Source organism: Melopsittacus undulatus, chromosome 2, assembly GCF_012275295.1.
Source record: "Melopsittacus undulatus isolate bMelUnd1 chromosome 2, bMelUnd1.mat.Z, whole genome shotgun sequence".
In the NCBI taxonomy this organism is placed as follows: domain Eukaryota; kingdom Metazoa; phylum Chordata; class Aves; order Psittaciformes; family Psittaculidae; genus Melopsittacus; species Melopsittacus undulatus.
In genome coordinates, this window is record NC_047528.1 from 22,299,241 (window position 1) to 22,311,958 (window position 12,718).

General features: G+C 43.3%; 1 protein-coding gene across 4 annotated transcripts in view; it reads right to left on the minus strand.

The window, feature by feature from the left end:
* Positions 1-12,718, minus strand: part of STARD13 (StAR related lipid transfer domain containing 13) — a 253,710-nt gene that overhangs the window by 16,911 nt on the left and 224,081 nt on the right. For all 4 annotated transcript variants that reach the window (XM_034059954.1, XM_013128670.3, XM_005147615.3 and 1 more), the window contains 3 exons: positions 10,105-11,483; positions 8,576-8,749; positions 3,475-3,634 (listed from right to left, as the gene is read on the minus strand). In XM_034059954.1, coding sequence (XP_033915845.1) covers positions 3,475-3,634; positions 8,576-8,749; positions 10,105-11,483 — 1,713 coding nt within the window. The remainder of the gene's footprint in view (positions 1-3,474; positions 3,635-8,575; positions 8,750-10,104; positions 11,484-12,718) is intronic.

Genomic DNA, 12,718 nt, shown 5'->3' on the forward strand with positions numbered 1-12,718 from the left:
ACCTTCATGCTCTCTGCTTACAACAGTTCCCCCAAATCCCACTGAAAACCCCAATTTGAAAGCAGGGGCCATAAAGGAGATTACTTGTGCTGTGTCACTAAGATACGTTTTTATCCTGTTTGCTTTCTACTCTAAAGGAAGCTGTAATTCTTCAAATTATGCCTTCAAGGCAGTGCTGCCCTTTTACGTCCTTCTCACCAGTGGAATTCCCCCGGGGCGAATTCCTGAGCCTCAGCCACGTTATTTATTCCCAAAAGGGTTTGCAGTGTTTCATTTGGGAAGTGTTAGTACTACTTTCCCTCGGTTTTGCAGGGGAAAAGTTGAAATATTGAGAAAGACCTAAGAAAAAAGCACATTTCAGGTTTGGATTTACAGACTTCTGTTTGTCTCTGCCTGCTGACTCACTGGTGGTCAGTTTAGCTTTCTGTGTGGCAGAGTCCACCAAGAAAAATGTGTGAAGGCAAGAAAATGATGTCTTCTGGCCTTTTTCCCTTACTTCTGCCAGCACAGACTTCAGACAGGACCCTCCTTCCTAAAACACCTCTCAGCTGCTCACCTATATTTAGGACTTTTCTTAACTCAGACATATATGACACTAATTACATAAATCACACACTCTGGAGCTCTGTGAGGGAATGCATTTACTTGTATGGCAAACAACTGCTACACCAGACTGGCTGGGAGGCTACTTTTCTTCTGTCTTCTTATCGATGAATTTAGCACCACTTGTGAGCTAGATTTATGTGTAGGAAGTAGAGAATAGGAGTGTGCCCTGTGTACATCTACTAGTGTACTATATTTCTGTTCACAAGTGAAGCTCTGCTCTTTTTTATGATAAAAGAATATAAGAAAGTGCATCCAGCTCTTTTAATCTGGTTTTCCCTTTCCCTTTCTCTCTTTCTTGTGTGCTGAAGATGCAGGACAGATGCTAATTCTACAAAGAAAAAAAAACAAAATAAAACAGTTTTGGCATGTGGTAGATAAATGTCAGAGCAGAGGCTCAGTTCTCTTCTTTTGATGGAAAGTGTCCTTGCTGGTATAAGGAACCTTAAAAGCCTTCTAGCTAAATCTGATTCAAGAGGTCAGATGTCAAATCTCACCTGTGCAATCTCCTGCTGCACATGAGTCTGCTAATTTCAATCTCTGTTTAATGGTAATTATCCAAACTCCAATTTCCCTTTTTCTTGGAGAAAATTATAATCAAAAGAGGACATTTCTTCACTTCATAGAAAAAAGATGGTTTAGGCTCTGTTTTGCAATATTACAGACTCATTCTGTAAATAAAATGGGACTATAAATCTAGTGATTTATCAGACATTAGTCTGGCTCAGTTTCTTTATTACCCTCACACTGTGCATCATTTGCCCTGCAAGTAGCCCTTTGGTGTGTAACAGAAATAAGGATGCAGTCAAAAAAGGCAACACAGTTTCTGTTTCACAAGTGGAAACTGAATAATATATCCTACAAATAACGGTGAGGCTCCCCGTACACTCTTAGATATTTCAGGGCCAGGAGCCAGACCTTACAGTAATTTAGAGCAACCTTAGCTTTAAACAAGTGCCTGTGGTAGAAGCTCTGGTGTCTGTTGAGGACTCTAGACTGCCTTCTGCAGTCCATGGAAAAGACACATAAACAAGACGCTGGCGGAAACCGGAGGCTGCCCAGACCTCTGGCTGGGCATTAGGAGACTGAATTAAATGGAAGAAACAGGAGTGACTGTAAAGTGAAGAAGCTAAATTGCCGGGAGGGTTTTGGCCTAGAAAGGTTTTTGGTGGAAAGATATTTTAAATGGTCCCAATCTGTACTTCTCTTCCTTCATTTTCTATTCAGCATTTTTTCAATTCCACTCTCAGTGGAAACTCAAGCTGAGTTGAAATGGTCCTTCACATAGCTATGATGATTCCCAGCAAGTAAAGCTGCCCTCTTGAAACAGACATTTGACTGCCTCAAATCTCTGATGAGCTTTTTCTTTCTCTTCAGTTTTACTCTCCTTTCTACTTTCTCCCCCTGTTATCTGCTCTCTCTTTCTTCTTGTTCTGCTTCTTAGCTCATGAGTCCCTCCCTATCCCAACATCTTCTGATCCTGTATCTCCTCCTCCAGTTCCATCACTGATTCCAGGCTTACTGCATCACTTTTCCTCCTACATTCGGTTTCCAGGCTCAGTATACAAACTGATTCCAGATTATGACAGTGATAACCAGGCATGTTAGCTATTGAATTACTGCTTCAAGTTGTCTCTATGCGTCTTCCCCTTCCATCCCCTATTAATACAATTCCAATAGCCTACTCATCCCACCATTTAGCTCCTATCAAAAGAACGTATCTCACCTCACTTTTGACACCCCAGAGTTAGATGTCAAGGTCTGAACATTACAAGATCTCTTTACAGAGCGACATGATAGAAAGGATCAGTGTCTTCCCCACTGGCTGTAAAGGGACATGGCTGTGATTCACAGCAAGTCATTTAGTTTTTACACTAATTTTTAGACTTTCATTTTGGGAAGATGACTGTCACCCAACAAACCAACCTGAACAACAACCAGAACGGTTATCATAAAATGGAAAGATTCAGAACCTGCTATTCCTACCTTTTTTGTGTGCTCAGAGCTACAGAACGCAGCAAAGTCTGTGGAGTAAATGCAAGTTGCTCCTTTTGTACTTCCAACTATCTAAAAGCAGTTATGGAAGAGGTCATATGATATGAGGTCAAAAATAACAGAGGACTGAATAGAATCTTCTAGGGGGTTTCTTCCAGTTCTATGTTTGTGAGGATACATACCCTCATCCTTAGGGGAAGAACAGTAAAAATATGATCAGAATTTCCCTGTTCTATAGCTAAAGGCAATAAAAAAATCTGAAATACTTTGAGTATGAGGGTCTCCCTCCTGGCTTGTTTCAGCTAAGCACACTATAAAAGGAAATGTACCATAATGGTTTTGGCATTGAACCCTTGCTGACCTGACTCTATCTGGATGCATCTGACTTTGTCAACAGAATACTTTGAATATTTTGCTGAGTTTGCTCTCTATTCTTGGACGTTTCTTTCTTTGCTAAGTAAATAAAACCTTTTGTACCATATCTTGTGAAATGTCAAATGTAGTTAACCCTCAGTGGCAACAGTCAAGCATAAGCAGCGTAGATATATGGGTAGAAGCTGAGAGTCCTGACCTCCTCCCAGGTCTGATTCAATAGACATGAAGATCTCATGTCATTCTTTGAGCTAGGCTACAGCATACAAATCAGCAAGACTGTTACAGGTGCATGAATTCAACAGATAAGCTGGATACAAATCTCAAAATTCAAAACCATTAGTATTGGCATCAAGTATTAAATCACTAGAGGAGATCTGGGTCCAACATGATGTGTAACAACCTTCAAATAACTCTGGTACCACATACAAAAAGGTTCACCATTGCTTGCTTAGGGTGGCTTTTCAGAAAAAATCAACCAAGTCCCTGGAGTAATGTTTGTACCTGATCCAGACAGTTGCTCCGTAAGTAGCGTAGAGCTTGTTGTATGCTCTGGGGAAGAGGCTGTCCTGTTCTCTGGACGTGAACTATCAGAGGCACACCAAAGACATTCTTGTCCTTGTAGTCAGGGACTTTCATCCTTTTCATGAACTTTGGCACAGACCTGAAAATTAACATAAACAGGTTGCATGAAAGTATCAGAGTATTTACACACTCTCTCTGAGTAACACTACTGGCAGAAAGGGGTGACTGGGGCCTTTTTTATGAAGGTGGTGAAATGATGTTTAATGCATAATACATGGACACTTTACAATCGGTATAATTGATGGATTTCTTGAAAACTTTTAAAAGTAGTTGGCCCCTGGCTCTAAGATACAGCATAATAATCTGTTCCAACAAACAACTTTTATTATGCAGTTGTCATCCAGCTGAAGCCAACATAGCATCCGTTAGGGACTCAAAGGAATGGCACAGCAAAGCATAGTGGAGAGAGCATCTAAAAGAAAAGGAGATTCAGTCCTTTAACATGCTGAATGATTTTTATACTACTGGTTACATGATTTAATATTTCTATTGACTAATAATTTTCAGTAATAAATGATGATGGGAAATCTGTATGTGCCAGATTCATCCCATGTTGTTACACGATTTATTTCAGTTGAGTAACTTGAGTGAAGCTGGTGAACTTATTTTCTTCCCAAAGTGATGGTGAAAAGGAGAACAAACTGGATTCCCTTTGTGGGAGTCACTACTGCAGTGGAAATAAAAAAGAATGCTTTAAATTAGTTGTGTTGGGGGAGGGGAGCATCATTCCATCCCAACATACCCAGTCAGTTGCCAGCACCTACAATAAATACTCTGAGCAATATAGTGATATTCTAGCCGCTCCAGCCACTGAGCCAGCTTCATTTGGAGCTCAGATCAGATGCCTCTATACAAATGCCCGTAGCATGGGGAAAAAACAAGAGGAATTAGAGATGTGGGCACATCTACAGGGCTATGATATAATAGGCATCACCGAAACATGGTGGGATGGCTCCTTTGACTGGAGTGTTGGAATGGAAGGTTATAGGCTTTTTAGAAAAGACAGGCCCGGTAGGAGGGGAGGGGGAGTTGCCCTTTATGTTAGGGATAGGCTGGAGAGTATGGAACTCTGTCTGGGGACAGGTGATCAGTTAACAGAAAGTTTGTGGGTCAGGGTTAAGGGGAAATCAGTGATGGGACACATTACTGTGGGGATATGTTACAGACCGCCTGATCAAGAGGAACCTGTGGATGAAGAATTCTACAGACAAGTAGGACAAATACAGACAAATAGGAAAAGCCTCACGCTCACAGGCCCTTGTTCTCATGGGGGACTTCAACCACCCTGACATCTGTTGGGGCAACGGTACAGCCGGCACAAGCAATCCAGGAGGTTCCTCAATTGTGTGGAAGGCAATTTTCTTCTGCAAATAACAGAGGAGCCGACGAGGAGAGGTGCCCTGCTTGACCTCGTGCTCACCAACAGAGAAGGGCTCCTTGGAAATGTGACTCTCCAGGGAAGTCTTGGATGCAGTGATCACGAGAAAGTCGAATTTGAGGTCCTCAGGACAGTGAGAAGAGCATGCAGCAAGCTCACTGCCCTGGACTTCAAGAGAGCAGACTTCGGCCTCTTCAGGAACCTGCTTAGCAAGGTTCCATGGGATATAGCCCTAGAGGGCAAGGGGGCCCAAGACTCTTGGTTAACATTCAAGGATCACCTGCTACAAGCTCAGGAGTGTTGCATCCCGACTAGAAGGAAGTGCAGCAGGAGGGCCAGGAGACCTCCTTGGATGGATAAGGAGCTGCTGAGAAAAATTCACAGGAAAAAAAGAGGCTTATAAAAGGTGGAAGCAAGGACAGGTGGCCTAGGATGAATACAGGGATGTTGTCCGGTTAGTTAGGGACCAAGTTAGAAAAGCTAAGGCCCAATTGGAGCTAAACTTGGCAAGGGATGTTAAAGATAAAAGGAAGGGATTTTATAGGTATGTAGCGGCTAAAAAACAAACTAAGGACAATGTAGGCCCCCTCCGGAAACTCTCAGGAGAACTGGCTACACAGGACTTGGAGAAGGCTGAGGTTCTGAATGGCTTCTTTGCCTCAGTCTTCACTGGCAAAGGCTCTGACCGCAGCACCCAAGTCTTGGAAGGGGGATGCAGGGACTGTGAAAACCTAGACCACTGGCCATCATATTTGAAAAATCATGGCAGTCAGGTGAAGTTCCTGATGACTGGAAAAAGGGAAATATAACCCCCATTTTCAAGAAGGGGAAAATGGATGACCCAGGGAATTACAGACCAGTCAGTCTCACCTCTGTGCCTGGCAAAATCTGGGAGCAGATTCTCTTGGAAGGCATGCTAGAGCACATGAAAAAGAGAAATGTGCTTGGTGACAGCCAGCATGGCTTTACTAGGGAAAATCCTGCCTGACCAATTTGGTGGCCTTCTATGATGGGGCTACAAAAGTGATGGACAGGGGTGGAGCAGTTGATGTCATCTACCTGGACTTGTGCAAATCGTTCGACACTGTCCCACATGACATCCTTGTCTCTAAATTGGAGTGTCATCAATTTGATAGGTGGGCCACTCCGTGGATAAAGAACTGGCTGGATGGTCGCACGCAAAGAGTTGTGGTCAACGGTTCAATGTCCGGCTGGAGATCAGTAACGAGTGGTGTCCCTCAGGGATCGGTGTTGGGACCGGTCTTGTTTAACATCTTTGTTGGTGACATGAACAGTGGGATTGAGTGTGCCCTCAGCAAGTTTGCCGATGACACCAAGCTGTGTGGTTCTGTTGATGCGCTGGAGGGAAGGAATGCCATTCAGAGGGACCTTGACACACTTGTGAGGTGGGCTGATGCCAACCTTATGAAGTTTAACCATGACAAGTGCAAGGTCCTACACCTGGGTGGGAGCAATCCCAGGCACAGCTACAGGTTGGGCAAAAAGGAAATTCATGGTAGTCCTGCGGAGAAGGACTTGGGGGTGTTAGTCAATGAGAAAATGAACATGAGCCAGCAGTGTGCACTCACAGCCCAGAAAGCCAACCGTATCCTGGGCTGCATCAAAAGGAGCATGACCAGCAGGTCAAAGGAGGTGATCCTGCCCCTCTACTCTGCTCTTCTGAGAACTCACTTGGAGTATTGTGTGCAGTTCTGGTCTCCTCAACATAAAAAGGACATGGAACTGTTGGAACAAGTCCAGAGGAGGCCACGAGGATGATTAGGGAACTGGAGCACCTCCCGTATGAAGACAGGCTGAGAAAGTTGGGGCTGTTCAGCCTGGAGAAGAGAAGGCTGCGTGGAGACCTCATAGGAGCCTTCCAGTATCTGAAGGGGGCCTACAAGGATGCTGGTGAGGGACTCTTCATTAGGGACTGTAGTGATAGGACAAGGGGTAATGGGTTGAAACTTAAACAGCCGAGGTTTAGACTGGATATAAGGAAGAAATTCTTTACTGTGAGGCTGGTGAGGCACTGGAATGGGTTGCCCAGGGAGGTAGTGAATGCTCCATCCCTGGCAGTGTTCAAGACCAGGTTGGATGAAGCCTTGGGTGATATGGTTTAGTGTGAGGTGTCCTTGCCCATGGCAGGGGGGTTGGAACTAGATGATCTTGAGGTCCTTTCCAATCCTAACTATTCTATGGTTCTATGATTGTATGACCTGGATGTGACAAAGATTGTTCTCATCTGTGTGGGAAGGAGATAAAATTTGGATGAAATGACCTACTGAAGGAGTGTACAGCATATAACTATACAGCTATTTAGAGTCCCACTCTTATAAATCCTTAGAGACTGATTATACAAACTGAGGATATACTTGTCAGGAGGGAAAATCTCTGCACAAACAAGAATCTAGAATTTGCTGTATTCTAGTCTTCTTATTTGAAGTTAGTTAAGGTGAGATTCATTTCAGTGCAGACATTTTCAGCTAGCTGCAGGGGGCTGTACCAAAGGAGAACAGCAATCTGAGGGTTCATCTTAACGAATTTTATCTCTCTCATGGAGATTTAGAAAGAGTTAGCAGTCCAGGCTGGCTCTATATACACTGTAGAGTGAGGTATCTCTACAGCATGATCCAAACCCTCAGCCTTGGATAGAATGAGGCGCCTGTCATTTTCTACTGACCACAGACAACCAACCCTACCTGCTTAGATTAGATTTACAGCTTTTTGGAGTGGCTGATGTCAGTGAGGTGAATCTCACTTGTAGTCCCTTGTTTTTATTTTTCTGTTTCTGAAGAAAAACTGCTCTTATCTAGCTCACAGCTGAATTTAGCAGGATTTTGGTTAAGTGCTTTGAACATGGAAATCACAGTGTAAATGTCAAGTCATATTGGTTTTGGACTCAGTGTCTCTGTTTAGTGGGGAAAATGTCTGTTATCCTTTTGATTATTTCTCAGATACTTATATCTCCTGTCTACGCCCATTTCTGTTCTTGTCTGCATGGCCAAGTCTGCATGGCCCACCAGGGTTCAAATACTATTAAACATGCAGGTTTCTGTGGCATGTTGCTAAAGGAGCCACAATGCCAGCATTCATGTCCATCTGCCCTTCACTCCCCTCTCTGAGTGACCAGGTAGCTGTTACAGCTGCTAAGGCTGCAAGCTCTCTCTAACGTGTGTCCAGGCCTAGGCTAACACTTGCATCTTTTGATTTGCAAAGTCCCATAACTGCTCTAACCCTTCTTTTAAAGCACAAACAAAACAATATCGAATACGTGAAGTATCAGCACCAGCTGTTTCTTTTCGAATAGCAAAATGAATTCTGGGGAAGACTTACTGTAAACATTTCCTACTTTTAATCACTCTCTCCTACTCCTGTTTATTTTTCTGGAACTGGAGTGTCGTTAGAGAGGCCAGGGTTGTCTCTTTGTTACAGAGCAGGAATGAAGTCAAATCTCCAGGATCTATTTCTGACTTTGTCATTGACTCCCTAGGCAGCGATGGATTAAAAGGTACAGTTTCAAATTCTACAGCTGAAGTAAATTGTTCCTCCTAATTGAATTTACTATCAGAATATCAGAATTAGGAGAAACTATTTCCTTCTAAAAATATCTTTTTTTTTCCAGATATTGATGGTACTCACCAGGTCCAGCCATGTTTGTTTGACATGGAGTACTTTTCCATGATGGCAGTAAGGCGAAGCAGAGAGAATTTCTGTAGCAGATTAAGTTGGGCTGCTGACTGATTGCTGATGTGAAGTGATGCGATGGAATGGCTTTGGCGATGAGAGATTTGGAAACTATGCCATCGTAATCGTCTTTAGCAAAGGAAACAATAGAAAAATTGGGAAGAAGAAGATAGTATACTGTGAGATAGAGCTGGGCAATATATAAAATATACATAAACATACACACACTACAATTCATGATCTGTCAAGTGAAAGAAAAAGTAGCTTGGAGGCAAATAAAACAACTTGCTTAATCTCTTTAATTTTGGAAATGCCCAAGTTTTGACTTTTAACTTTAAATTCACAAGTGGGTATGGGTCCTGTCCGTGTACTGAGGGAAGTCATGCTGCCTGCTATGCCCTTTAGCCCACACATTTCTAACAGGATGTGGGACATCCAGATTCAAATGTTCTCTCCCTGACTCAGAACCAGGATTTGATGCCTGGTCCCTCACCTCCCAGGGGACTGGCCAGACCACCAAGGTATTTGGAGATGAGGTTCTCCAAATATCCCTATTATTAAATACTGAAGGTTTTTTTTTGAGAAAGGATTGAACCCTGTGTCTCCCTGGCAAGAGCTGTAACCACAAAGCTATGAAGCCACTCACATCTTCTCTTTACTCCAATGCACTTTCTCTATATACTGGATACATCTGAAAAAAACTCATTTCAGTTTCTTGTTTTGTTAAACATGAATGCTGGCTCAAATCCTAAAAACCCTGGCACTGCTCATTTACTCAGTAGTTTCCTCAAGTTCACTTGCTTGTGATGGTGGTGAGCAAGCAAAGGCAGCAGTAAACCATGGCACGGCAGAATCCTCTCTGAGGACATGACAAGACTGGTGGCAGAACATAAAATATTGGATATTTTCTCACTGCTTTTTCACATACAAAGTCACCCTATGCACAGGAGTATGGATCTAAAAAGGCCTTTACCCAGGGTCATGCTTCCTTAGCTTGACTCATCCCCCTGACTTAAAACAGGTCTGCAAACTTTTTACTTTTAATAAGAAGTTCATTGTATACCATCATTTCATGCCATCATGTAAGGGTCTGGTGCAGGGTAGGTAAATTCGCTTTGAGTACAAAGGGACACATTTTTAAAGCAGACCAGTGCATAAAAAAAGAGTGCAAGGCTACTGATGCATAAATACTGGGGTGCATAACTTCAGAAAACAAACTGAAAATACATCTCACAACCTATAGTGTGTAAACAGTGGATAAAGAGAGAAAAAAATGCCTTAGTTTGCTCTATTAAACCAGTTTTTCATTGATTGCCAGAAGAATTTCCATAGCAGGATGTTCTTCCTCCCAAATCACACTCTTCCATGAAAAGTCCCCATCCCCATACAGGAAAGTACAACTGTGATAATACCCTGCACCTTCTGACTCCCATTATATTGTATTTCACAGTCTATGGGTTTGTGTACAAATTTTTGCTACCTACCTGCTTGGCCTTGTGAGCGATGCTCCCACCCCAGAGTCTCTCCTGTCCCTAACAACAGTGGCTTCAGATTCATTCAGGGATGTTCCATCTCTGTCCATGTCACTCGGTGTGGTCCGGCCATCAGAAACAGAGTTTCCTTCAAAATCAAGTGTGATCTGTGTGGGCGACTGGAAAGGCAATGATGGAGATTCCCTGACTGACACATCATTGACTGGCAGACCTGGTAACACATTCTTTGACCAGCCATCTACCACCTCCTGGAGTCCATTGACATGCTGCAAAATGTCATCTAAATGAGGAAAAAGTACATCTTTCTCTAAGTCCAGGAGGTCACCAGTACTAGCATACAAGTGGGAACCTGGCACATTATCATAAATACTAATTCTGCTCTCTTTAGGACAGCAAGCCATCAATCCAGACTCTTTTGGAGTAGAGCAGTTCTGCTTTCCCAAAGAGATGCTGCCTGTCCTCCAGTTTACACTGTTACTGTTGTCTGTAGGTGAGAGGCTTTCAATAGAAAGTGCCTTTGGAAAGGTCCCTGGTTTGTGATCCTTGGGAATATGCACAACCAAGTTCTCCTGGGAATGAAATTCATTTTTGCGGTTTTGGTCCACCACTTGCCGTAAGGCTGTTCCTGACAGAACATCCAGGTCCTCCAGGTACATTCCACCTCTCTTGTTTGCTTCATGGCATTTGTGTTCCTTGAAGCACGGTGTGCTCACCCCACTGCTGCTGTTTTCAGACTGACTGCTGTCACTGCTGGATTTGGCAGAAAAGGAAAGTCCTCTTTTGATTGAATCTTGTCCTAAGTTTTTGAGATCACCATTGACTATCTGTACACAGTGCATGTCTTTCAAGGTTTTTGGCTCATATTGGAGAACAGGTCCACTTATCTCTAGAGGACCCGTTCTTCCCAAGCCTTTTAGTTTTCCATGCACACCTTTTGCTTTTAGTGTCTCCATACGTTTTAGAAAGGTTTTTGCTTTGGTTCGTGTTGGTTTGTCATTCTTCAGGTTGTCCTTGGGGGACAGAGTGGTGTTTATCACAGTGGAGTCTTGCAACAGTGTGCCTTCTACATCATGCTGGCCAGAGCAGTCACAGGTCTCCCTGGCAGCACTGCTGATGCCGGATTGACTCCTGTTGTCACTTCCCCCACTGCTCTCGCTGTGAATGGAAGATACCTCAGGTTCACTCAGATCTGTGAGGACGCTCTCGCTGCTTGTTGTATTTTTCATTTTAATGTCACCAGAAGATCCATGTCTGTCTGATCGGTGAAGCAAAGCATCAATATCATCCACCCGAGACCATCGTCTGCTAGTTCGTTGGAAAGTCCATTTATTACTGATAGCACAGAGGTCTTCTTCATCTGAATCTTCACTCTGGAAAACAGCAAGTGGCACATGTTAAAAGCAGGTGCTTTTACTTGTTATTTGAGTTAATGTGATTGTGCTGTTCCATGTGAATGACAGGTGGTAAAGTCTCCCTGATCCTAGTTTATGAAAGACTGGTCATCTGTCCTTTCATAACAGCATCTTTCATTTCATTGTAAAGACTGAATCAAGAATCTTTACAAGTAAGGAATAAAATCTTGCTCTATGTTCGGGAGCGCGTGCGCTCCATCAGTGCCTCTTGGTTTCTGCAAGGCAGATTGCCTGTACACTGAATTGCCCATAGCGACTGTTTAGGAAAAAATGGGGTTGAAAGGTCCAAGTAGAGGGATCCTGACTTGCAGGGTTGGTGTTAAGATACACGGTAAAGACTGGGAAGTAGCTGGATACTATAGCAGTGTGAGACATTTAAGAAACCTAGACAGCAAATACCTAGTGCTGCACTTAGTTTTGCAGTGAGAACTAAGTAAACACCTGTAAACGTCACAGGCCAGGTACATCTAACAAGATTTATGTTTCAGGAACAAATAAAAAGCCATGCTGTTTAAAATAATGATTAAAAGAGAAATATTTGGAGATACTTCTTAGGGTGGGTCTGGGCGCAGGCGGAGCAAGGCAGTGAAAGAAGCCATGGAGGTTTGGGATGGTGGACCAGCCAGACTCAGTCCTGGGTAGATGGGGTAGCATCTACAGCTGAGGTGAGCTTTTGTATGGTGGCTACTGCTATTTCCATTACTTTTGCCATCAGAGGCACCCCAACCTTGACGACCTGCAGCCTGCCCCTCTGTCTCTGGCTTTCCCTGACTTCTCCAGAGGCAGCAGCAGCCCCACAGCCTTTCCTCACCCTCTGCCTGGGGCCTGCAGAATTACACTTCTGTTCAGGCAGCTCCAGGACTACTCTGAAATGCAGACAAAATGCACCTTGAAAAAAAAAAAGATAATAAAGCTCTCCCTATGACTTTTCTCTCATCTGTTTGCTCAAACAAAAAAGATACATCTTCAGCATGAAGTGTTGAACTTGATGTTCTCTAAGGATGCGAAGCCCTCACTTGCTAATGAGTATCCTTCCCCTGATTTGAACTGGATTTAGACTGCATTATTCTTGTACATTTGTTTTAAAGCAGGACAAACTAACTTCACCTACATGACATACAAGCAGCTCTTCACATTCTTGGAAGCAGTATGAAGGCAGGAAAATATGACAGGCTGTCAGACTAAAATGAGGT